Here is a 25,968-nt window from a genome sequence, read left to right as displayed (position 1 = left end):
TGAATGGATATTTACTTTATTTAACATCAAATATGAATAAAACCAAAGTGAGGTTGGCCTACAATCCTGGCCTAGCAAAATATGCCTTACCTTTCTGAATTATGTTTTTATATTTCCTTTTCCAGTTGCGTCGGAGGGCTTTTTCCCCTGTGGGATTGCACCAAAATGAAAACAGACTTTATTCAATCCACCACTTTCTCATCTGTATGCTACGGTTTTAATAAAGTGCAGTTAAATGTTAAGTTAGTAGACAAGTGCATTTAAACTTATGCATTGACATGATTGACACGGGCAGCAATTTTCTCCCATGCTGCTTTTCTCTCCTTAGCTGATGCAATGGTGTTACTTTTCCTTCTAAATATGGGCTCATATTCGCCATAGTAAGCACGAGGACCTTTAATTCAAAGTTCCTCTAGTTTTATATAATAAATGCATAGTATGGGTCCCTAACATAAGGAAACTAATCCAGTCAATTCAGTTTCCTCTAAAACATCTAAATTGAATAAAAGTAAATTCAAAATCAGCCCAAATACAGTCAAAATATGCAGACTCTGGTTTAAAACATATATTTTGAATTTTGAAAATATCAGAAATGGATTCAGCAAAAAAAACTAATGTTGGGAACCCATACTATGCATTTATAACAAACTTTGGGGAGCTCAACATTTCCGGGTTCAAAATGGGGCTCCATAGGCTGGCAAATGGACTAATGGGGTAAAGTAACACGGTTTCTTTTCCTCAGCAGTTGCCATGGTGAATTGCGGTATCGGGGCTCCATTGATAATTTCTTTTTATTGACGTTGTGCACGCTCTGAACTCAGGGTGAACATACTCAGAGTTGATTGAACTAATTCAGATCAGCTGTTCTGGAACCGAATACTCAGTTTCCCGTCTCGGAGTAAATCAACTCAGAGTTCAGGGTTAGACTCAGAGTTTGTTGAACCTCCTTTCTGGAATATCCCCCTGATCTCTTCAGGGTAAATATGAACTGGAGGAATGACTACAGCAAGCACATCCAGTTGCATTGTCCATATGGGTGCCTAACTCTCGTTTTAAAACAGACTTGAGGATTTGGAAGGCTATTCTTTAATCAGTAATTCTAGGGGATATCCCAAAGTTTCATATAATAGCAAACATATCTGAATTTTGGCATAAATATTTCCAAAATTATAATAACATATGTAACATTTTTACATTTGATGGAATGGCGCTTTTTGAAAAACATAAAATCAGAACAAACTGATAAAGTATGCATATGTGATGTTGTCAGACCGTGTGTAATAAGATAATTTTACAACTTTCTATCCAATCCAATCTAAAGGACAAATTAAAGTAAACTGTATGTTAAGGGGTTAAAAACATGCTGGTGGCTTCGTCAAACCATCAAGCAAATGATCTAGGAATTCTCCAGACTCTCCAACTTTATCTTTTTTAAATTTATATATTTATTTTATTAATTTGACCTCAGCATCCTTAAATCTTTTCCCTCAATTAGGCATTTTCACCGGAGGCTTATGGCTTCAAACAGTAATAATATTAAATATAGCTCTTACATGACCTGAACTCTGCCATCCTATTTGTCTTGGCTGCAGTTGGCTTTTCTCCACAAGTGGGACTTTCCTCCTTTGTGTGTCGTCTTTCGCCATATATGGACGTTAAGCATATGGCTATCTTGGTTCAGGATCGTCTGTGTTAAGCAAAGGTTTTACTCATCGTAGTGTAGCTTTGGTGCTGTTGAATCTTCTTTGTTAAAACAGCATTACTCATTGTCCCTTTCTCATCCTTCCTTTAACTGGCGCTTGATTTGCCTAATCTGCAATGATTTACAGGGCAAAACAGTTTAAAAAACAAAACTAATGTTTATGAACTCTAATCACATTATGTAGTTTCTCAGATTGGATCAGTGTTTATGGACAGAATCAGGAAGTAGCTGCTGTTTAGTGTCTTGCTCAGTTTTTTAACTTGGACATTTGGCAGTTTACAGTCTCTGATCTTGTGGTTATGGAATAGTGACTTTAACTGTTGAGCTTCAATCTGTCAGAGCATGCACTCTAACTGTGTGCAAAATCAATAATGTACGGATGAACTATTTTGGTCAGAGCATGTGACATTTCTGCACAGAATAAAGCCATCAGTGACAGCAAGTGCCAGAAGACGATGACCTTCCTTTTTATGCATTTAGTGTCCCAAAGCTATGTTCTTGGCAAAGTTAGCGCTAGGCTCTCCGAGTCAAATGCTTAATGAATGCAGCCACATTGTCACTGCCCGCTGGTGTTAGCACAGCTGATAAGACAATCTTGGGCCATGGTGCTAACATAATGCTAACAGAGCGAGAGAAAGCCAGAGGAAGAGAGAGAGAGACCCGTTGGGCTGCTTAGCATGCCAAATTCCTCAGCTGCACAATAGTGCTAGGCTAGCCTGAGCCCCAGCACAGCCAGCCCTCTCCACCACAATGGGAGGGGAAGCTCAGGAGAGGCCGGTGACGCCTGGGGAGGGAAGGAACTCACTCAACCCTGGGGCTGTGATCGCTCGATGAATGGTCGCTTTGAGAAGGCGCTGTGTCATTTCAGGACCACAAGACGCTCTTTGCAGCAATGTTTTTCTCATCTTATAGACGTGGGATGCTCTTGGCTCCTTCCTGTTGTAGGCTAACCATAAGTAGCTGGCATCAACTTTGGGTTTTTGAGGGATAGTTGGAAAAAACAAACAGTTTGATAAATCATCAACTTGGGATGGGAGAAAATAATTGGCAGAAGCACACAGATTGGTATGTTTACTACATGCCAACAGGTGGTGTGAGTCATATGTCACCTTCTTGTTGTAAAGCACTTTGCGCCCTTGTTTGATTAAGTCTTTTTTTTTTTTTGGTATGTGTACAGCCCGGCTGCTTGGTTAAACAATTACACTGTGCACCTTGCAATGTCAAGGTGAACAACAAAAAGGCACACCAGTAGAGGAGAGCTTGCTGTGACTAAGCTGATCAATTAACATGTCAGGAACATGCTAGTAACGTAGCCCATGCTGTGACCTAATTGATGCCCTTGCCTCCAAAACAAGTGCAAGTAATTATTGGCTGTGCATATATGAGAAATGGCAGCAAATCAATAAGCAATCAAAGCCTGGTTTCAGCAACAAGGCAAAGGGAAAACATCAGTTAAGAACTGGCAGTTAATAAATGAATGCATATCACACAGGGTCGGAAGTTAGTACCAGCCACTGGCCAAATGTTAGTGAAATATGCAGTTGGCTAATAGATTTGCTTCACTCACCAGCTAAAAAATCAATGATAATATGTTGTAACTACCAGGAACTGTGGAAGGTGAACTAAAAGTTAATTTTCAACCCTGATATCACACAATAATTAGGCATGCAAGATATTGGATTTTTTACAGATATGCCAATATATAACTCAGTTGGCTAACTGATACCGATATCAATATATCCACTTTTTCCCCACCTGATTTTAGTAATCATCGAATATCTTCTGAAGTGCAGTTAATATCATTTTGTGCATACTCTTATCACGATGGCCCAGTGGCAGATGGGGACATAAAATACAATGTTTTTTCAGTGTTTGTAATATTCATTCATTGTGCAAAATAAGAAAAAGACTTCAAGCTAGGGTTGATGTTTTCTACATGTTCACTTCAGTTAAAAAAAGAAAAATCTAAATTAACATGTCTACAGAAATCAGCATGTTGGCCAATACAATATTTAATTTTAAAGCCAGTATCGGTCTCTACCAATGACGTGCAGATATTATTGTGCATCTTTAAAAATAAACGGTATTTGATATGAATTCTATGTATTTCCAGTAAATACATTGAGATAGAATAATTATATGCTTATCACGCACATGCAAGGCTATAAAAAAAACAGCGAACAGGAGGAAAATAGTAACACCTGCACACTTACTCAATGCCACACAAGTTTAATAGAGACAACATTTACTACTTGGGTCTTTGTCAGGTCAAAATGTTTGAAAAGATTAAACCACACTTATACTTACACATAATGTACACCAAAGACTGATGAGCTCCATGGTCTATTTCAAATTACTAAAAATATTTGTGTGACCTGCTATGATTATTATAAATATTATAATATTTCTGGAATAATGTGCTAGACTAATTTAAAAACTTTTTAAAATGATATTCAGACTGCTCTGAATCTGTTTGACCCGTAGACTGTATAAAAAGATGGACTCTTACAAAAGTGATGCCAAAATATCCCAGATTAAGCTGCTAGATTAAAGTGCTATCTTGCACTGCTGAGTTACACCCGTCCGACCAATTGTGAGCAGCGCCATGGATCGTTAGCACATCGATTGGCACACATAACTGTCAATCATGATGTCATTCTGTACAGCATCAAATAGTAAGTAATAGCCAAATTTATTAGAAAAACAAACCCTTGAACAAACGTCAGCCTGATGAGAACTACCTAAAATGACGGAAAAATTAATTTGTGTGTACTTTGATCTTTGATTTTGGCTCATGTCCCATCATCTAATATAGAGGGGGCGGGCTTTATGACATAAAGTATACCAAGTGGTGATCATGATTTTTTGGCTTCACTTTTAGAGAGCTGTTATATTTTCCATTTTCAAAGACAGTCTATGGTTTAACCACCTTTGAAGGATGTTTATCTAAATGTTTTTGTCTAATTTGTTTGTTCTTCTTCCCTTTTTTAGGTGTTTAAAGAGTTGCCTCTCAACCTTTGAGCCACACTGACTTAAAAGCTGTCACACTCATGGCACTTTCCAGTTGACAGAATGGCCCAGATATCAAGTGGTAATGGGTTCAAGGTGGATGTTTCCCAGCCGAAGGGGGTTGTGGGTAAAGAGGAAGCCCTTCGCATGGAGGAAGAGGCTTTAGCAAAATTGCAAAGGGTTAAGAGACACACTCTTTCGTCTTCAGCACCCTCATCTTCCTCAGCAGCATCCTCGTCCTCCTCAAAACCAAAACCATCTATATCTACCACTACTGCTCCTCTACCTTTATCCTGTTCTAACAGACCTGAAAAAGACCTCATTGTCTTCCCAGAGACCAAGAAGCAGGCAGAGCAGGACAAGTTCAGGGATATTGATGTGGAGAAGCTGACCAATGAGGAGCTTGAAAAGCTTCTACTGGATGAAAACTTCGGGGTTAACAGCAAGGTCTCCCGCCCCTCATCATTACTTGGGTTTAACCTCAGTGCCTCCTACCCAGGAGGCCATGCCTGTAGCTCCTCTCCTTTCCAGAGCAGCCAATGGACGCCTGTTCTGTCCACCCCGTCTAACTCCAATGTGTCCACTCCCACCCATCAGCCTTCCCCAATGTTCCCCTCTGCTCCATACCCCAAACCAGGCACATTTCAGAACGGCCTCACTCCAACCATGTCACCCTTCATGGCCTTGACGGCGCAGCAGCCATCTTTCATGACCTTCACTCCCATCCAGCCTGCTGCTACCATGGTCTTCCAACAGCCTGCAGTGGACCCAGAGATGGCCAAACTGTTTGACAAGATTGCCAGCACCTCAGAATACTTGAAGAATGGCAAATCGGCCAGCACTGAACTGGATTCCTCCCAAGCGGGCACTGCTTCTCTGGCACCCAACCCACCACCCCAGCAGCCAGCAGTGATGGAATCTTCTAGCATCAGCCGTTTTGACTGGCTGGATCTGGACCCGCTTACAAAGCGTAAGGCTGAGAATGAGGAAGCATCCCTGGCATCAGGAGGCACTGTACAGACAGTACCTGTTGCAGGGGATCCTTGGGATGCAGTGCTTGAGACTGAAGGGAGCAGTAGTGGCGGCAGCCCCCCGCAGGAGGCGAAAGCGTCACTGACAGTTCGCACGCAGCACAGGAGAGCATCAACAGGAGCAGCTGTCACAAGGAGCCACTCACTCAACATCCCAGGGACCTCCTCCCAGCACAAACCAAACAATCAGGTAGGATTGCAGTAAAATGTAAAGCTTTGCAAAATGAAAATCTTTTCTTGCCTTTTAAATTGGCGGAAAGCTGCTGTAGGCCTTTTTACAGTACACCTTTTAAGCTATTAACAGACCAAAAATCTATTTCCTCTGTTAGCTTTTTACTTTGTGCACCGTTGTCCTACATAAACACATAATTTTCTGCCAAAGCCTCAGTAATTTTACATCAGAAATGATTTAGCAATATTTGCACCAAGATGCAATGACACCTGTGGGTTTGTGCCGATGATGTCAGAGCGGTGTAACTCAAATTTGATCAAACCACACCCACACAGTTCTGATGAAGCAGATAAGCTGAGCTTTCTCTCTTTATTGGACCACAAATTATACATGAATAAGCTGTATAGCCATGGTACAGTCCCTTCTCCTCACTTGTCAAAGGTGGAGACTGCTGTCCTGGAAGGAGAGCAGGCAGCAGCTCGGGAGACGGATCTTTGATCGAGGCTGTAGCTGCTTGAATTTGCCCAGTGAAAAAAAAAAAGTGGTGTCACACTGGGCTGGTGACCAGCAGCAGTGTGCGAGGTCTAAACTGTGTAATGGCAGCAACAGTAGTTATCCAGTCCCCAGGAGCTGCTGCTGCTCCTCTGCTCCAGGTAAGGTAGTTCGTAGCGGTGAGGAGTGAGATGGAGGACACACTGTGATTAGAGGCTTTTGAAGCTGCAGCCATGAGCCCTTGGCTTCGGTCACCAGAAGGCTAAATTATTAGCAATGTTTTCTGTCCATCTCTGAAACACTTAGCCTATATTGACCTGTGTTTTGTTCTATTTATTATCAGACTCTTTTTGATACAGCTGTGTCCCTTTTTTGGATTGCTTTGCAGTGTAGGCAGTGATTGTTGATGCAAGAATAGCAACTTTCTCTGCAGGATTCTCCCACCATTGAATTAAGCATTCACTGAATGGTCATGCAGGTGCATCTGCCTTTGTAGAAAAACAAATAAGAGTGCCCTCTCTCTTAAATGACCTGTGATTGGCTAAAGACGGCTGTCATGGTCTAAATTTTCTGAAGCCTCAAAAACAGACAACTTAAAGAGGTGCAGTAGTCTAGTTTTCTTTCATATTGCTTGAATATCAATATGCTCAAAACGTTAATCATGGAATTTTTGTCTAATGATGCTAAAATTAAAGTGCCTACCCCAACTTTAATACCTTAAGGCTGTTGTTTTGTAAACTCTCATTAATTTAGTCATGGATATTTAACATCGTAGAAAAAAACTTAAGATTTGAATGTTTTCAGCGGCTTTAATAACAGCTGTATTGCACCAGTTGCAGGATACTGGCAATATGGATGCTGGCTCAATGGCATTCCCTAAAGGAAGATTTAAATCGAATAGAGCTGTGATTAATGTTATTAGTTACACCTGTGTCTCATTCTGTCACTGACAATTTACACTCACATCCAAACCTGTTGTGCCCAACCATATTTTCCTATCCATACCAAAGATTTACTTTTGCCACCTTCAAAAGTCCATTTACTAACAACCATCAGTCTTTGCACACTATTGACAGCTTTTACAGTATGCATTGCAGCATAAATTGCAAAATAAAACCAAAACTCTTACAACATTGGCTAGTGGGAGTGAAGTTTAATCTTGACAGATGCTGGTGGATCTTCTCATTCACCCAAAACACCCATCAAAGTCTCACTTACAAATGCTTGTATACTGCTCATTCACTGACTAGCGCAAGCAAAACATCCTCCTTACTTCTGCTCCCTGTAATTAAGTTTTTCACTGTGGTTAGCTACCCACTGTTTCACCCCACAATTTCCTCTCAACCACATTTCGTGATTAATTTTGCCATGCAAACTACATGACTGAACTAATTTCTTGTGATGAATATTTAGAACCGTCATTTGGGACAGTGCTGTGGGCAAGTGGCATGAGATATTGTTGCCTCTAAATCTTCTTTTCTCCCTGAAAACTAAACAACCATCTGTCATTTGGCTGGAAGCTCAGAGCATCGTAGTCAGCAGTACAACCATACTGAGGAGGCCCACCAGCCAAACATGAATTTGCCATAATGTGCCTTCGTCTTTATTCCGTATTTGAGAGTCAGATTAACCGGAAGGTGTAAATCTTCTGTCTGGAAATGATTGATTGAGTTTACATGGACATGAATTGCCTGTTAATGGGGCTTATCCTGGTTAAGATCATTTTCAGGGTATGGTGTTTACATGAGCACAGAGAAATCCCATTAAACAAACCAATAATGTTAGACCAGAGCGACAGGAAATAATAACATTACACTGTACATTTGCTATCACTTGACAACTTGTTTGCTAGTTTCTTCTCATCTAGGATCCCAAACAGCTGTATATGCTGAATGCAAATTTTTTTCATTACTACATTCAAAACATTAAACATTTTTTTTAAATTAAAGTATGTGCAAAAAGTCTCCCTTTTGTAAATGACTAAAGTACAAGTGACATCCTTCATCCAGTTGCATTTTTTCCATACCGAAGGAAAGCAAGTGTTGACAGTATGATGACCATCAGTTTTGATACTGCGGTATACTTTGAAATAATATACTGCTGCAACACTAATCGGGATAGGGTGTTTACATGCAACAGTATCTGGGTTTCTTTTGGAGTGCACCAGGTAGGATATTCGGGTTTCTGAGAACAGGATATGGTGTTTCCATGCTCAAACACATAAACAAAGACCCAATCATAAAAGAGGTAATTGATGTCCATGTAAATGCGCTCAATAAGTATATTAATTGCTTCTTTATTAGCGATTTTGAAATACTCTCACAGAAGTAAAAAGCCTCTGAAAAGTTTGAGATGGTAAGCCTGGCTGTCGATATGGACCGCCCTCCGCAGCTGGTAGAAATGTGTATAGTCACTTGTGTACGTGAGGCACCCATACACGTGCTGGCAGTGTACAAGATACAAACAATACTTTACGTTCCCACCAGTGGTCAAAAAGTGTACAGACTACTTTTAAGATCTGGGCAGGCCTCTCTGTTTGACATTGTGTTAGGGTTTTGTTTTTTGTTTTGTTTTGTTTTTTGCACTTTTTAAAACGCCCACTTCCTTCTCATTGTGTTTCTCTGTGTCATGGCTTAACAATTGGTCTCTGTGGCATGGTTCTTACACCAGGGTGATGATTAACCTTACAGCTCTGTTCTAGGCCCTTATTTCCAGAATTTCCCATGGCTGCAGAAAACCCCAGAATCTGACACAATTTGAACACATTCATTTGGAAAGATTATGATACAGTACAGTAAAAAAAATAATAATAAGGCAGAGCATGTCATAAACATGCCCTGCCAAGGGTAAATGTAATGTTCCAGCAGATCTGTACTGGACTCTACAAATCTATACTTTGCCACTAATCAAAGGCAACTTGTCCAATCTGTGCATTAAGCTGTGTTTTCCAAGGTTGAGGAATGTCTCTTCCCCTTGAAAGGATGACACATTGTTTGTTTACACTTGCCTATGTGTTATAGTATACAACGTGGAAGAAAGGGTCCACAAAGGGAACAGTAAAAGTGTTGAAAGATCAGGACAGCCTCAAGCTTGTCAGGTCGATTGTGCACCCCACATGCCTAAGGCCATTGCTGTGACCCAGGTTCGAGTCTGGCTTGGGCGCTTTGTTCTGCATGTCATATCCCCTTTCTCCCCTGTCAGGGGTAATAGATCATTTGGTCAATTACAAAAATATATCAGAATGGACAACTTCCTGTACAAATGAAGGTAAATGTGGCGTAGGTCATTCTGTCAGGTACGAATATCATCAGAATGGACGACTTCCTGTATAACTGTAGTAAAATGTGGCAAGGATCATTCTGATAGGTGGCGTAGGTCATTTTGTCAGCTACAAATGTCGATTAGAATGTAGTATTTCCTGTATAAATGCAGTTAAATGTGGCGTAGGTCATTTTGACAGCTACAAATATCTATCAGATTGAACTGTACTACTTCCTGTATAGATAGTCTACTAATGTACTAATCTACAGTACCTAGCACTGTTATTTACTCTAGCATTGTAACAAAGCACAATAATCTGAACACAGCAATAAAGACATGTAAAAATGACATGTAAAACTTGTAAAAATGCTCAGGTGACATTTGTAAGAATGACTGACAGAAGAGATGGAAGCCAACCAGTGAGTTGGCTGGTCTTCAGTGGTGTTACTGGTATTAGGTGCCAACTGCCAACTGAAGAATACAGTGAGAGCTCACAGCTTATATACCCAAAGATGATCTCATGCCTTTAATACTCAAAATAGAAATTCTTAAAATTGAATGGGGGTGTCTGTAAACAGGCAAAATAAAGTGCATACATGAATAACACATAAATAACTGGGCCATGACATATAAAAATCATCTGTGCCACATTTCCTGTGGTATCCACCATCTGACAAAATAAGAGAACAGTCTTTACTGTTTCATGGCACAATATAATGAAAACACAATATAGTGAAATGACCAGTTACTTTGAAAACGTCCACAGAATTTTTAGTGAGTAGTTTATTCGCTTCTCAAGGTCACTAGGATCTAAATCATGTCCATTATTGGATGTGGATCCACAGGGCTAGGAAAGTTTAACCAACTGCTGGCAGCCATTTTTCTTTTTAAAAAAAAGGTCCACGGTAACCAGGGTCAGAGTTTGTGATGGCCCGATATCCAGATTTGTTTCTAATGTATCCATGACCATGTCTGCCATTTGGTGCTTTTATCACAAATTGAGCGATTGTTATGATATATTGAGGTATGCCGCCCCGCTATTATGTCTACCTTGAAGGTTGCATTTGCCGGTCAGACAGTCATGTTGTGTAACTTGAGCCTGTTTAGCTCAGCGTTCTTCACATACCTCCCTTAACACTCTCACTTTTTTATCTGCATCCTTTACGTCTTGGATCTTTGTGTATGCGATGTTGAGATGGTATGTGCTACCTTCTCCCCCTGATTCATCTGCTTTCGTGACAGTCAGCGCCCACGTTGTTATAAACAGGAACAAGCCCGTACAGCTCCTCTATGCCCCAGAGCAGCATCAAAGTGGCCTAAGAAGTTGCCCTTGTAAGTTTCTGTGCCAGCTCCTCTCTTATTTAGACTTTAGAGAAAGAGATGCTGTATTTCCATGAAGCTTGGATGGATAGCTATGGCATGCTGTAGTTTGAGCAGCTATAATTAGACCCTTCGATGTGGGGCAAATAAGACTCCTATATCTGCTTCACAACAAAATACTTGTAGTAGAATGGTGTGAAAATTATTTAATATGTAGCAGTAGCTTGAAATCTTCAGTTTTATAGGAGGAGTAGCTTAAAATGGGAATTTGGAATGTCACAAGAGAATAATCAAAATACTGATGAGAGGGATAAGAACAGGAGCATAAAAGTGAAACTAAACGTCCTACCACAGAGTCAGTAATACCAGGAGCTACTAGAAGAATAGGTACTTTTTCTTCCAGGCAGTTAACAGGCATGGCACAGCTTGTTTCAGGACTGATTGTACAGAGGTTTGGGCTTGCTTTCCAAGAAAGTATTGCATTCCCTATTGAAAAACGTTTTTTGTCTTGCTCTCCTTAAAATACCAAACCAGTGTTTTGCATAGTTTTTGTCTACATGTGCATTTACATCACTGCAAAAACATTTTTCAGAGTTTCCAGTTATGTTGTAGATTGTGAAGGGGATTTTTCTTCTATTTCAAGCAGCCTCTAGTTTCAGTTCATTTGTCTTTGGAGTGAAATGCATTGTCACATACTGTTATACCTAATTATTATGATAATTATTATGATAAAAGTGCTATATATGCCCATCTATTAGTGTGAGCGATGACAGTAAACACCCACCAACTGTTTTTACAACAGATATAAATAACTCAGCTGTTTCCACAAATACGGTCAAAGTGTAGGCTGATCAGTGATGCGCTGGCGTTGAGTTACAGAACAGATCCAGACATCAGACGCCTCTTAACCCTGAATCTAAAAACTTAATGAAATTCTCCACAGCCTTGCAGCACATTCTGAAATACTGGTTTGAGTCATGTTGTGGTTGTAGTAGTTGTGTACAACTGGTAGCTTATACTAGCTTTGTTGCTTGTACTTACCATGACAAATGTGGAGAAATTGATTCTGGGTGCAATCTTGTTTGGAGTAGCATATAATGTCACATGAAGGGGTAACACCTACTGTCTAAAGCCAAACTTGGCTTTGCATGTGGCCAAAGAGAAGTCTTTTAAGAATTGTAAGTATTGAAACTGAAAGGTAAATCTGGAAAAGAAAAACAAGGCAGAATTTGGGAATACACCGTCCTATGTCAGCTCCCCCTCTTCTCTCTCTGTCAGGATTCCTGCAGATCCTTCATTGAAATTTTTTGCCCAGTTGTTTCACTGGCAATTATGTGTCCTATGAAGTTTTTTTCAATATAGTTATTTGCAAGATGAGTGTTTGGATAGCACCAAGTCATCTTGAAGCTGCCAGGCCTTGTTGTGGTTGGCAAGAGTGCAGTGTAGTATGTGGTAGTGTGGGCAGAGGTGTAAAATGGAAGAAATGAACTTGAACTTGGAGACTCAGTCAGAACTGGGCTATCAATTATTGAGTCACGCCACCTCTACTGTGCCGTCTCTTACTTTCTTTCAGTTTTACTCCTTTCTTTCTCTTTCTGTATTTATTGTCTCTCAACGGTCTCCTGGCCTTTATCGTGTTACTGTTTTTTTGTCTACCTTCTTTCTCCCCTTCACCAGTCTCTCTTCTTCAGTTGACTGACTGTCTGCAGTGCCTGGCTACTTACCCCTTGCTTTGGCCTTTGGGTGTAACGCTGTAGGTTAGTGATTATCAGCAGTCAAGCAAATAGCTCTATCTGCAGTTCAGCCGTCACGCCTCACAGCACCAACGCCTGCTCAGACCTGGCGCTTACTGTTTGCAAAGCAACACGAAAGGTAAATGCGTCATTTAACATAAGTTGCCATGTCTTACTTATCTTCACAATTGTTTCAAGAAGTGTAGTTCCACTTCAATCAGTGTTACTTGTTTTTTGGTTCGTGCATTAGATCGACAGATCCAGAGAAGAAATGGTAAGAATTTTTGCTAGATGGACTGACTCCAGCCACAAAGTGTATGACTATGCGAAGAGATGAAAAGGTGTTGGAAAAATGTGACGCAGATTTATTTGAACAACTGATTTACTCAATTTAAATTTAAAAATACTAGTTTTTCAGGAGAAAAGTACTGAAGATGCACATTATAACTATGGTTAATGGAGATTATGATTATGTAATGAGCCAGATAAGACAGTCAGCTAGATTACATTTAATTCGTAGTGTTAAAACACACCCTGAAGTATTTGGCTTGCCCTTTTATTGCAGATTGAGTGAGCATGTCTCTGCCTGTTTGTTCTTGCACTGTTCCCTGGCTAATTTTGTCTGAACTGGCAATTACTATCTGAGCATGTGCTGTTGATTCAAGATCACAGTGTGAACGTGTGAAACATACAGTATACCAGCATGCACTGTACATTTTTGCCATCTGAATACACCATCAAATCTCTCCTGCCCCCGCAGACTTCAAGACCCCCGGCAGCCCTCTTACATCACTCACACCTCCACACTATCCTACTCTTCCCCCATTTTCTTTTATTATCATCTAATTACACCTTTAGCACAAGTATGAGAATTTCGTTCTACCAGGCAGATTGCAGGGTTAGAAGATGTTGTAGTGCAGCTGGGATGTGACATGGATTCCAGTTAGCTGTGTGACTCACTGGGCAAACATCTTTATGTCTCCTAACCTTTGACCTTATTTACTGACAGAAAACAAGAGACACATTGTGGACGATGGAGTGAAAAAGCAGGTAGAAGCCAGATACTAATGCATGTAATAATAACCTCTCTAACAAATGTTGAAGGATGAAGATGTATTGTACAGTTATTCAGAGATTTCAGAAACGGCCTCCAAACAAAAAACTCTTTAATCAGTGTTTATTCCACAGTCAGTCTGTCACTTGAACCACAATTGTTTTCAACCAGGGATTTCAGTTTATGACAGGAAGTATGAGTAGGGTAGCCATCAGTCACTTCCTGATCGAAAGAAGAAGTAGATTTGTGTTTTCTGAGCAGCTGGTTCCTCTGATGTGAACTGTGGAGCTTCTCACAGACACTCAGTCTCATCTCATCTCATGAAGCTGCATCTGTACAGGAGTGTTTAGGAAATGTTCGTGCACAAAGCCAAAAACACTTTAGCTGACAATTAAGGGTTGCTGAGTGTTCACAACCCATTAAAATCAATCTTCATCTCTTCAGTTAAGTGCTGGATCTGCATAACAGCATCACTCAGCATTTCCCACAGATATTGTAAAAAGGAGTCTGGAGCCACTGTGGTACATTTTGCTTGTTCTGTGTTGAGTATTGCAGGTCATTTGCAGATTTAGTGTGAGATGAATACCTGAATTTAGATGACAACACTGATAAAAAAACAACTGATTTATGCTACTCTTATTATTTTTGAAGTTTAGCACTATATAAGTAAAATTCCTTGCAGTTAACTAACCATCATGTGTTGCCGCACAGCCTCTTGATTTTTAAAACCTTGTAGCCTGGTGAAATATTAACAGTGGCTAGTGAATATTTGAGTGCAGGTTTCTTGTGGACAGTCTGGGGTAGTTTTCATTAGGCTGGCACAGAGAGGTACGGAGGTGTCTGATGTCTAGATGTATAGTGTAACTCAATACTGATGTTCGGCTTGGAATTACAACCAGCCGCCAATCGTGGCTGTGGTTGGTTGAGCCTTTCAGTTCTTCCACTGCACGCGGTCAAGCTTTCTGCATGTCTGTGTCCCATGTGAGACACGACAAAGTTCCTTTAAGCTAACTGTGATCTTGTCTGTTAAACTTAAGACAAAAAATCCTTTGTGCTTGCTTTGTTGGGTTGAAGCTGGTAGGACTGATTCAAATAGTGTATTAAAGAGAACTGGATACCACGTTCAACGGAGGTAACCTAATTCATTCCATTGAAGTTGCTAACTTGGTACATGAAAAAGCTCTTTGGGCTTCCTCACTGTTCTGCATGTTTAAGCTCAGTAGTTGATTACCGTCCGAGCCGGATTGAGACTTCTGCTGGCCAATCCAACTGACTTCCTGTTGGCTGCCTGTGCTAATAAATGGGACAGAATAATTGAATCTTACAGCTCTTTTAGACTTTCTAGGATGGGAATTGCTCAAATTCTGATAATATGAAGCGCACTTATGCTAGGACAAATAAAACAGGAACCCAGTCATTACATTGCTTTACAGTGTGAGCAGTGGTCAAAAATTCAATCTCTAAAGTGTTTATCCTTTCATAACGCATTTCTTTCCTACTTCCCTCTACTGAACAAAAATGAAGCCACAATATCTCAGATACAGGTGCTGCCATTTTGCACTTTTGGAGCCAGAATCTGTGCATTAGCAATAAGGAAGTGGTGCCATGGTATATAGTTCCCACCCATACATCCGTCCAACGCAAATGCAAGAAATGCCATTTATTGTAAGTGCACCCATTGATACATGCTGTCAATCATGACATCAGACCTCCTTTTTATAGCGTCAATTAACTAATTAAAACCAAACGTATCAGAAAAGTAAACACTTGAACAAACATCAGCATGACAAGAACTATCAAAAATGACAGAAACAGTTATTTGATGTATACTTTGAGTTTTTAATTTTTGTCCAAGTCCCATCCACAAACGTGATGGGTTTTATACTGCAGCCAGATTGAGATTTTAGCTTCACTTTTGGGGGGCTGTCATGCTATCCATCTTTATATTGCACTGCACTCAAACCTGTATAAATGTGAATTTCAATGTAAATATCAATATATATCTTGCACTCCAACCATTCTTGTATATACTTTAATTCCATGGTTCTGTTTCTTGCACTGTTACACTGTTACTTGTGTTACTTGTTTTGTTTTGCACTGTAAGACTCATACTTTTTATATTTTATATTTTATATTTGTATCTTCTATCTTATCTGTTTTCTTTTTCTATATTTATGTTGCACCAACCCACCAGAACAAATTCCTCGTATTGTGTTAACTATACCTGGCAATAAATCTTTTTCTGATTCTGATTCTGATTCTGATATTCAGTTATGGGTTTAAAGCTGTTTCAAACAGCCACACTTGAGGGCAGGACAAAGTGCCCTGACAAGTACTGAAGCATACTGGCACCTTTAATCCCTGCCTCCAGTACAAGCTACGACTGAAGAGCAGATTTCTAAAATGTTGCATATCCATAAGAGAGAAAAAAACCATCAAAACATCATTCAGTATGTCTAAAATGTTGTGTAACAGTTCTATTGAGTCAGCCATGAGGTTAAGTTACCCTCAGAAAAATAGCACAAATAGTTTTATGTCTGTGTCATTTTGTGGAAGCAGGAGTCGCATGTTTTATAATTGATTATGTCTCACTTTGAGGAATGTGACCAAGTATGTGATGTAGAAAACCCAGGACAAAAACACCTCTTTTCCAGGCATGACTCTTGCCAACATAGATATTTGTTAGGGAAGTCAGAGCTCTCAGCAGGTTTGGAAAGTCTGGAAAAATAACCTTTGACAAGTTCCATGTCTTGTCTGTGTAAAAGTTTGGAAAAATCCACCAAGGAAATCTGTCATGAGAAAGTTGGAAGACAAAGCATTTTAGATTCTGCAGCTGATTTTTGTGGATTAAAGTCATCTTTTAGATTTCTGTCATTACCAGCTCCAACTATGAGTGGCATACCACAGTGCAGCATGACCGGCCATCATCAGGGCTATAATCTTCCTGTATGTTGTACAGTGTGTTCCTTGTATTACCGTCAGTACTGTGACACATCCCCGTACAAGCAGAGAAAGGATGACGGATTAGTCCTTTCTCTGAACGTGTGAATCATATGAAGCCTTTCCCATGACTTCAGACACCAGGAGCTTTCCGTCCGGGTCCAACAAAATCGATAGAGTGAAACAAAGACGGGCCTGTCCCACTGTACAGCCCGCTGAGTGTGTTTGTGTGTGTGTTTTAGTGTGACCATCAGCTAACACGGCCTCATTGGATTATCTGCCCATGTTTGTTTTTGCTGAAGCAATCCTCACTCCAAGCATAAACACTGCTAATATGCTCTGTTAGTTTCTTTCTTTCTCCCTCTCCCCCTCTGTTGTTTAATCTCTCCCCCTCTTTTATTTTCTCTCTCTTCTCTCCGACTCTATGTCGCCTCTCTCTGTTTATTGATTTTTCTGTTGTTTTTTTCTCCTAATCTTCAAATATAGAATGACATGTGTTACATATCTATCAATAGTCATACTGAACCACTAAGAAAAACATTCAGCATTTCTGAAAATAGTTGTGCATGCAGAAAGCCAGTCTTTTCTCTGCCTCACTGGGAGATGCAGGTGGTTTGGTCTCAGGCTTGGCCTCCTTTCCCAGCTCCACATGCTGACTTAAAGATTTTATCTCCTGGAGTTATGTTGGGTCAGTCAGCACTTTGAACAAAGCTCTTGGGGCTTCACAGTTGTGGTCTAAATGTTATCTTGGATTAAGCTGCTTGATGTTGTTATCAGGGTAATTAGGCCTTCGTGCTCTTTTCTTTTTTCATTTTAAGATGATTTTTGGGGAGTATTTTGCCTTCAGTTGACAGGAATCAAGGGGGAGATAGAATGTGGTTTAAGGTGCAGCAAAGACATTTGGCTGCAATCAGGCCAGAGTCATAGTCAACCAGGGTCACCAGGATCATGGTTATGGCATACGTCCTGGCCACCAGGTCAATTAATTTATGAAGAGCAGGATTATTTTACCATATTTTATGAAGAGCTAAAACCATTTCTAGATTAGGCAATCGACAGACTATCAAGAGGCAAATATTTAAGTACATAAGACAAAAGAAACATCACTTTAGACTCTGGAAAAACTGCAATCCCCATTTTTAACAAAAAAAACTATTTTTTGACATTTAATACACCAAAAATGCATTGATCAACCAAGAAAATGTTAGTCAGAATAATCAACAATAAATATTATTGTTAGTTGTATCCCTCATTTTGTGTCTGTCATGAATTCATAAGATCTTCTCAATGTTGAGCACCACACATTTTAGGATAGGGACTTGTGGTAGTTTGAAACTCGTAACATGAAGTCATTTGAGGCATGTCTAAACAGACTGAGGTGTGAGTCCAAAACAAAACAATCAGAAGACAAGAAAAAAGATCTACAGTTAGTACTCAGGCTTCCCACAGATCTTTGAAACCTTTGAAAGTTCAGTTTTATTTGAGGACAAAAATCAAGACCTTGAAATATTTTTTTAAACAGACCTAAATAAACATTGTGAATAGTCATTGGAAGTGCTTGAATTTATCTGTGTGAGTCATTGTTTCTTAAATGCTGTCTGTGAGCTCCTGTAAGCCTGCTAGTTCTCAGTGCTGTAACAGTAATCCTTAACCTTGATCTGTGTCTCAAGATATGCAGTGTTGGGCCCTTGAATTTAAGGGAATTGGGCCTGGACTGTCCTCGGAAGGTGCTTGAATTTGATGTTTAGGGTTTTTGAATCCTGTGGTACAGGCCCTAATTAAAATGTATGATACTGTGCAAAGGTCTAAGGCCTTAAACTTTGTCATTTTCACAAGGTTATAATAATCACGCATATGTTTTTGTCAGTAGTCTCTTGAAAACTATTGAAACACAACCAGAACATACAGGAAATATGTACGCAGTATGTAAAGTAAATATTTCAGAAAAACAACAGGCCACAGTTCCATGCATTTAGGTGTGACCCTTTTTCCCTCTTAGCATGTCTTGAACTCTCTTGGGCAGACAATATGAGATTTACAATACAAATCTTCTGGTAAAGCAGAAGATTATTTAAGAAAATGTCAAGATAGTCTGCCCAAGAGAGTGCTACATGGAAAGGGGGAGGTCACACTAAATATTGGCTTCAGTTTGAAGAAGCCACTTTGTTCTGACTTTTTTGGTGTTGTAATGCATTGTATCTTAATAAAGAAACTATATATATATATATATATATATATATATATATATATATATATATATATATACACTAGTTGTAACTTTGCTAAACGACAGTTAAATGGTGGCCTAAGACTTTTGCACTGTAATGTATAAATCTCTTTTTGGGGGAGTTAAGAGGAACTATATAAGTTAAACTGACCTGACCCTTAACAAGTTGTGGCAAAATAACCGTTAAGAGGTTTTTCTACTCGTCCTGTGTCATCACTGCACATGAAAAATAAGCTGTACATTTCCCACGAGCTCATCAAAAAACACTCTGTTCAAAATCTCCCACAAGTCTTCGAGGTGAAGAATAAACTGTTATTATGACATTCCAAACATTTCCTTTACCCTCGCTCCCTTTTCTTCCCAGAGTGATGTCAGAGTCCCAGAATTCCAAGCCATGACAGAGCACTTTTGCAGACAGCCCAGAGCCTGTTGAAGGAAGGGGCGGGGCCCTTTCACTTCTCATTTCCTGTTCTACAGGAAGTGCATTCCTTAGGAGCTGGCAGTTTAAAAAAAAAAAACAAAAAAAAACGCAGAGTGTTACTGCAAGTTCCCGGCAACAGGCCAGCCTCCAGGAATCTCTTAGAGTAATTCCTACGGGAGTTGTCTCAGGACCTCTGTGTGTGTGTGTGTGTGTGTGTGTGTGTGTGTGTGTGTGTGAGTGGGTGTGTGTGTGTGTGTGTGAGAGAGACAGAGAGAGAGATAGGTCTTCAACTCTTTCAACTAAGTTCTTAAAATATTTATGAATAAAAAATAGATTTGACTAAAGCATTTTCTCCATGTTTTTCAAAACTTTGTTTCCATTCTAAGAGTAAGCCAGCTCAGCCTTTGGAGTGTCCAGTGTTATTTTATGTGCCAAAGACAAAGTTGTAATTGAAATTTACACTTAAAAAGACCTTAATTAAATGTTGAAGTAATGTTCCTTTTAACAATTTAAGAGACAAAGGCATAAAAGAGCTGGAGACCACTGTGTGTGTTTCTTTGTGTCAAGCCTTTGCTCTTGCTGGCATACACACTTTGTAGGGATTCATAGCTCTGAGGTATTTTTAATAAAACTGCTCCTTTTTATCCACAGTCAGACCTGTTAAACTGATATAATGAGCTCATATGTGTTTGACACACTATAAATGCCTCACGGCCACTCTTTGTCTTTGTGCCCTGCCTGTCTCCATCTGGCCTGCTGCTGTTTGACGCATATACCGGTAAGCGTGTTACTCACATGTATTCTTCTAGTTCCTCTAAAACATTGTCTTTGTGTCTTTTGCTCCTGTAGGACAAGGGAAAAGGAAAAGGTTTGGTGAAGAATGCCGCCTTGGAAGAAGAGGACGCTCAAAACCTGGAGGTTGTTGCCTTCTGTGAAGACGTAGCAACGTAAGATCCTTCCTCTTGGCATAAAAATGCAGTTGTTGTTTGTCTGTTCTTGACCTTTTATGCCATTTATGATGACAATTTAGAGATACATGAACTAACAATAAGCAGGTGATGGTGATGTTGCCACCTACAGGCAAGGGAATTAAAAGCAACAGTAGCACTAATGCCTCCTGCAGGGAGAAGGGTCCAGCGACACGCTGCCTTAAAGTCCTCGCAATCCTCCCCCAACAACACTGTACTACTTGTGTCTCACCACGTCTCTTCTCTCCATTCTTTCTCAGTGTCTATGTTAACCAATCGCTTCATGGCCATACAGTGCATTGATGTATTAATGTTAGAAAAACAGGGCTGCTGTGGCTAGCAAACGTGAACTGAGATGCTAGTGGAGGCAAGGTTTTTTTCTCTTGAATGGTGAAGGCATGACCCGCCCTGCTTAGCCTTACTCTGGCTTTGATTGGCTTACCCTTACCCCTGAATTCCACCAGCTCTGTCAGTGGCGCGTTACGACCTTGGCATGGCCTCCGGATCTGACCCCTGACATTCCAGATGATGCTTGTAATTCCACGGGCACGGCTTGGAATGTCTTAACCGCATCCCAGATGTGGCTCGCTGTTCTTCTCCGCGTGAAATACGTAAATACGTAAAATACTATTTTTGCTGGAGATGGACAGCAGCCGCATCAAGCCGCAGACCAGATTGTACTAGGCAGGAAGTCAAGCCACAGTGCATCCAGTCACTTTTCAAAATAAAACACCTTGCCTGGACTCGGGATCATGTTTAACTTAACTAAAACGCTTATTAACCGTATCTGCACCTTTTGCTTCCAGCAGCCCTCTGTATTCTGTCCAGCTGGAGAATCAATGCTCCTGCCAACAGGCACAGTACATGAAATAGTCAGAAAGAAGATAATAATTAAGAAATTTGATCACAAACCCATATATTGTAAACATTGAAACTTTGGCCTGATGGTGATGCTACATGAAAGGTCAGGGGATCGTGACAGTCCATAGGATTCATTCTCATGTGTGCACAAAATGTCACGGCGATATGTTTTCTAGCTGAAATATTGTATTTCAGTCTAGTGGTGGTGGAGCGACATCCCTAGATTGATGACAGTTGCATGGATAAATATAGCATTTTTGTTCTTGTTTGTATGTGAGTGTAAATGCATACTTGTACATTTTGCTGCATAACATCTATGTATAAACTTAATTCCATGTTTTGCAGCTCTGTTCATTTCCTGAGCCTGTACAGAATCTCTTACTTGCTCCAGTAGTTAGCTCTGGGTGGAGTGGTGATGAAGCTGTGCTTAGGGAATCCACTTCCATTACAATAACAGAGTCAACGCCCGCTCTCTGCCTACTTGTTGGTCCACACTCACTCCACATAGTTGCAATTACAGTTACCTTAACCTCTCATAAGAGTGTATATGAGGAAAATGTTAAAATTATTCCAGGCAGAGGCAGAATGATTAATTATTGTGCATGGAGGCTATTTCCAGTTGACATAAATTTTAAATGATGTTATATAACCTCATCAGCGTGCATATGCATACCAATTTTATTCAGATTTGCTTTTCCTCTTCTCCTTCTCTTCGCCTGTTTCCTGTTATTCTGCCCATGATGCATCCAATATTTTCATCCAAGCAATCAGATCCATATGCCAGGTTGGCTCTTGCTGCCCCTCGTGTGTTGTCACTGCATTAGCCAACTTGGCAAAATACTGAAAAAAGTGTTGACTCTTCTCTGTTGTGATTTTTTTCCTACCAGTCTGCGCTCCAAATTCTCTCATGATGACATGTCCACCAACCCTGGCTACGTCCTGAGCCCTGTCATTACCCAGAGAGACAGCGGGGGTGACAACAGCTGCTCAGTCAAGGTTTCTATTGAAATCTCAGAATCTCAGCAGCCTGTAACCTTCACCTGTGATGGTAAGCAGTCAGTTACAAAAATGTCCATTCATCTTTAAACCAGCCCTAAACAGATTTTTTTTAAAAGTATATAGCAGATTTTACACAGAATGTAACCAGCTTTTGACACTAAAACATACTGAGCACAAATCCTAATGTCAAGATATGTCTGATGGACCTCTCAAAGGGTTGGCATTTGAACTGATCAATAAAGAAATGCAATTTTCAGCAGCCTTCCCTCTCTGTAGAGATATTAAACAACAGTTTGAATGCCTCCACACTGGCGTTCGTCCATCCACCAAGGACATTTCTTCAAATTTGGCACAAACATCCACATAGACTCAACAATGAACTGGTTAGATTTTGGTAGTCAAAGGTCAAGGTCACTGTGACCTTACACAATATGTTTTTGGCTATAACTCAAGAATTAATGTGCCTATTATGACAACATTTCACATACGTGTCTAATAGTGTATTATGATGAGTGATATTTTATGTCCCAAAGGTCAGATGTCAAAGGTCAGCTTCAATGTGGCATCATAACATCATGCGAAAAAAAAATTCTGGCATAAAATCATAACTCAGAAACAGATGGGGAGACATTTGTTCAGATACTGAATTGGTGACACTAATCTTGGTTGCCCACCTTGAAACTGTGCTGGTTGTATAGCTCTTCTCTGCTGTCAGGGCGAAGATGTGTGTGAAGTATCCATGTTGTCACAGACAAACTATAAGTGCAACTGGACCGGTACACAGAGGCATACAACTGCTAGGCAGTGATTCTAGTTTTTTTTACAATAGACATACAGTTAATTGCATGAATGGCCCAGTGTTAAAAAGAGTATAATATCCTCTGTACATATGACAAACCATTGCATTGAAGTTAGCCAAAAGAAACCCTATACCCCCCTTGCCTTTAAGAGTGTGCAGCTCAGATTGCAGATATGAGAGCTGTGTAGGAGGAAACAACATTCACAGCTGCCAAACTCTTTACCCCCTCCCCAACCCAATTTTTTTCTTTTTCTTTTCATTTTTTTTTCAGTCGTGGGAAGTACACTACGTTCCTTTTCCGCACAAATAAAGGTTTGTCCCCTCACCATGGAGTACCCATGTTGGGCAAAAGGGACTGGAGGTTTTGTTTTGTTTTTTTCCAAGGGCCAGCTTAGCTCTTTGGTTTCCTTCCCTGGGTCTTTGGGGAGCTGTTATTGGCTAACCCCTCGTTATACACACACAAAACTGCAACCTCCGTGATTAACATGTCTTTTGGTGTCTGAAGCCAAGCTCGCTGGAGGCTGTTGGCCAACCCAGTGGGCTTTTTTGTCAAACATATTATCCCAACTGTGTGACCAAGTTCACTGCTTTCAATGTAGGTCCCTGAGTAGCAGTAGGTCACAAGTGTGTTTTTTTGTTTTTATTGTGTGTGTGTGTGTGTGTGTGTGTGTGTGTGTGTGTGTGTGTTTTTATTTATTTATTTATACATATTTATGACAACCAACCCATATACCTACACATAAGCAGTCTTCAGCGCTCTCTAGTGTGTCTATATAACTGTCCCACTGACCCAGACACCACTCTGTATAGCCCAGTTCAACAACCTATAGGAAATAAATTTACTGCTTTCCTCGTCCTAATGGTACTCTCCAAGCTTCCTGTGTTGACTCCTGGTTTAGCTTGTCTTCCTGCTTCTGCTGAAGTCACCTTCTTTAATCACACTGTCCACGGTCACTTCCTAGATGCATTTCCTTCTTTTCAAGTATGATGTCTTCTTTGTTGGTCCCTGGTTGACTTCCTAGTTGGTCAGTAGCATGTTGACCCACATTGTTGGTGTTCTCAGACACTGCTGGAATCTGCTCCCCGAAACAAGTCAAGTCAACAAAGAGCCTCAGTTCTACTCAAAGCTCAGACAGAAAGCTGGTGAGAGAGTCAGAGGAAAGGAAGGATACTTGCACATTCTTCATTTCTTCTGTCTCCTGCCCTCTTTTTGTTGCTTCTTTCCATTTTACTTTTGTGCTTTTCCCACTCTTCCCGTTTCCCATTGGTCTTTTTTCTCATTTTGTCTGCCCTCCCTTTTTTTGCATTACACTATCTTCCTCCACCCTTGTTTCCTAGCAGCATCGCCTCATCCCTCTTTCTCGCTGTCTTGCCCCGTTGTCCTCTTAAACCTGTCATCACATCAGTCTGTTCTCCTCTCTTGCCTCCCTTTGATGTCATCTTCTTTGTATTTTCTTTCTCATCTTTTTTCTCTCACATTTTCTATTGTCTCTCTGTCTTCTATTTTGTTTTATTAAAGGAATACAACGCCTGCAAAATGACCATTTGTATTTCAATTAGTCACCACATGCAACATTGAATATGTGTAAGAAACTTTCTCTTGTATGCCTCCATATTGAATGAAGAGTCATAAAAATACAAACATTCTTCATGAGTTAATGGGGATTATGTTTGACAACAGCAAAACTATATCAAAACTTCCATTTACAAACTTTTAAACGACTCGTGTGGTCAAATCCAAGTCTCAATCATCCAGTGTATACAAAGTACTTCCAAAACTTGTTCTGGAAGTTCGAAAACTGCATTTTCACTAAACCTTACATGTGGGTTTGAACTTTGGTGTTCAGGCTCAGGCACGCTCAGGGCTCGCTACTTGTAGGAGGATGTTCTTTATATTTCAACATTTTAGTGATTCATGTATTTGTCAAGTACTTAGTATACGACTGGATTATTGAGACTTTGATTATACTGCATGAGCTGTGTGCGAGCTTGTGTGCGAGCTTGTGTATGGATGTTTAGATATAGCTTTATTGTTAAACAAGGTCCCCACTGACTTCTGTTCATGGAGTTTTGGTCACAAATTCAAGTTCGGTAATCGATACACAAATGGTAATTATGCAGGTGAAATATATAATATTTTCTATTTTTCTCTGACTTGTATTTGTATGGAATCAAATAAATTGCACAACTTTCACTCAGTATTGCAAAAGGTTGTTACACTTACTCGACTGATTATCTTGTGAAAAGTAAAAAAAATAAATAAAAATCAGTTGAGTAAAGAATTATGTAGGTTTACAAGTTTGGTCCTAATAAATAGTTGAAATATATTGCCCAACAGTTAAAAAGGGGATCAGGATGTTAAGAAACATCTGCTTTTACTGCTTACTTGCTGCATCTTCGCCTAACCCGTATTTCTAGAGAGCAGTCAGAAGAAAAGACAGTCAATTCTTCCAGAGCTTGGCTGTGAACTACTTGGGATTCTGGAGATTCCTAACATACTGTGGCTGGAGATTGAAGGAGTGAGAGAGGAAGAAAGAGAGAAATGAATAAAAAGAAATACAAAAGAGAGAGAGAGAATGCAGAGAGAAGGAGGAAGGGAGAGTAGGAGCAGAGGGAGAAAGAGAGAGAAAGTCAGGGAAAAAATGAGATGTGAGAAAAGGGGAAATATAGGATTTAAGAAGGCTAGACAGAGAAATAAAAGGATGTAGTTTATGAAGAAATAAAGTTGTAAAGGCGCAGAGAAATATTTAAATGAGACAGATGTGATGTACTATAAACTGATGACAGAGGTAAGAAATGCTGGGAGTTGGGCTCAGGTTACTGTCTGCGGCTTAGAGGGTTTAGAAGAGGAGGAAACACACACACTGTTATGTTCCTCTTTTCAGGCATATAGACACAAATTTCCCTGACTGCATTAGTTTTAGTTAGGCGAACCTAATAAACTGGCAACTGAATGTAAATCAAAGTTAGATTTTAAAA

General features: G+C 40.1%; 1 protein-coding gene across 1 annotated transcript in view; it reads left to right on the top strand.

Annotated features, from left to right (window-relative positions):
• The window catches only part of pik3c2a (phosphatidylinositol-4-phosphate 3-kinase, catalytic subunit type 2 alpha), a 61,423-nt gene that overhangs the window by 2,787 nt on the left and 32,668 nt on the right, over positions 1-25,968 (top strand). Inside the window, exons 2-4 of the mRNA XM_042495616.2 lie at positions 4,694-5,932; positions 20,212-20,309; positions 22,079-22,239. Coding sequence (XP_042351550.1) covers positions 4,775-5,932; positions 20,212-20,309; positions 22,079-22,239 — 1,417 coding nt within the window. The 5' untranslated portion in view covers positions 4,694-4,774. The remainder of the gene's footprint in view (positions 1-4,693; positions 5,933-20,211; positions 20,310-22,078; positions 22,240-25,968) is intronic.

The sequence above is a fragment of the Plectropomus leopardus genome, chromosome 7 (genome assembly GCF_026936395.1).
Source record: "Plectropomus leopardus strain MGB_pleo_1.0 chromosome 7, ASM2693639v1, whole genome shotgun sequence".
Lineage (NCBI taxonomy): Eukaryota > Metazoa > Chordata > Actinopteri > Perciformes > Serranidae > Plectropomus > Plectropomus leopardus.
The sequence above is the reverse complement of the archived record's forward strand: the minus strand, read 5'-3'. Positions and strand labels throughout refer to the sequence as shown.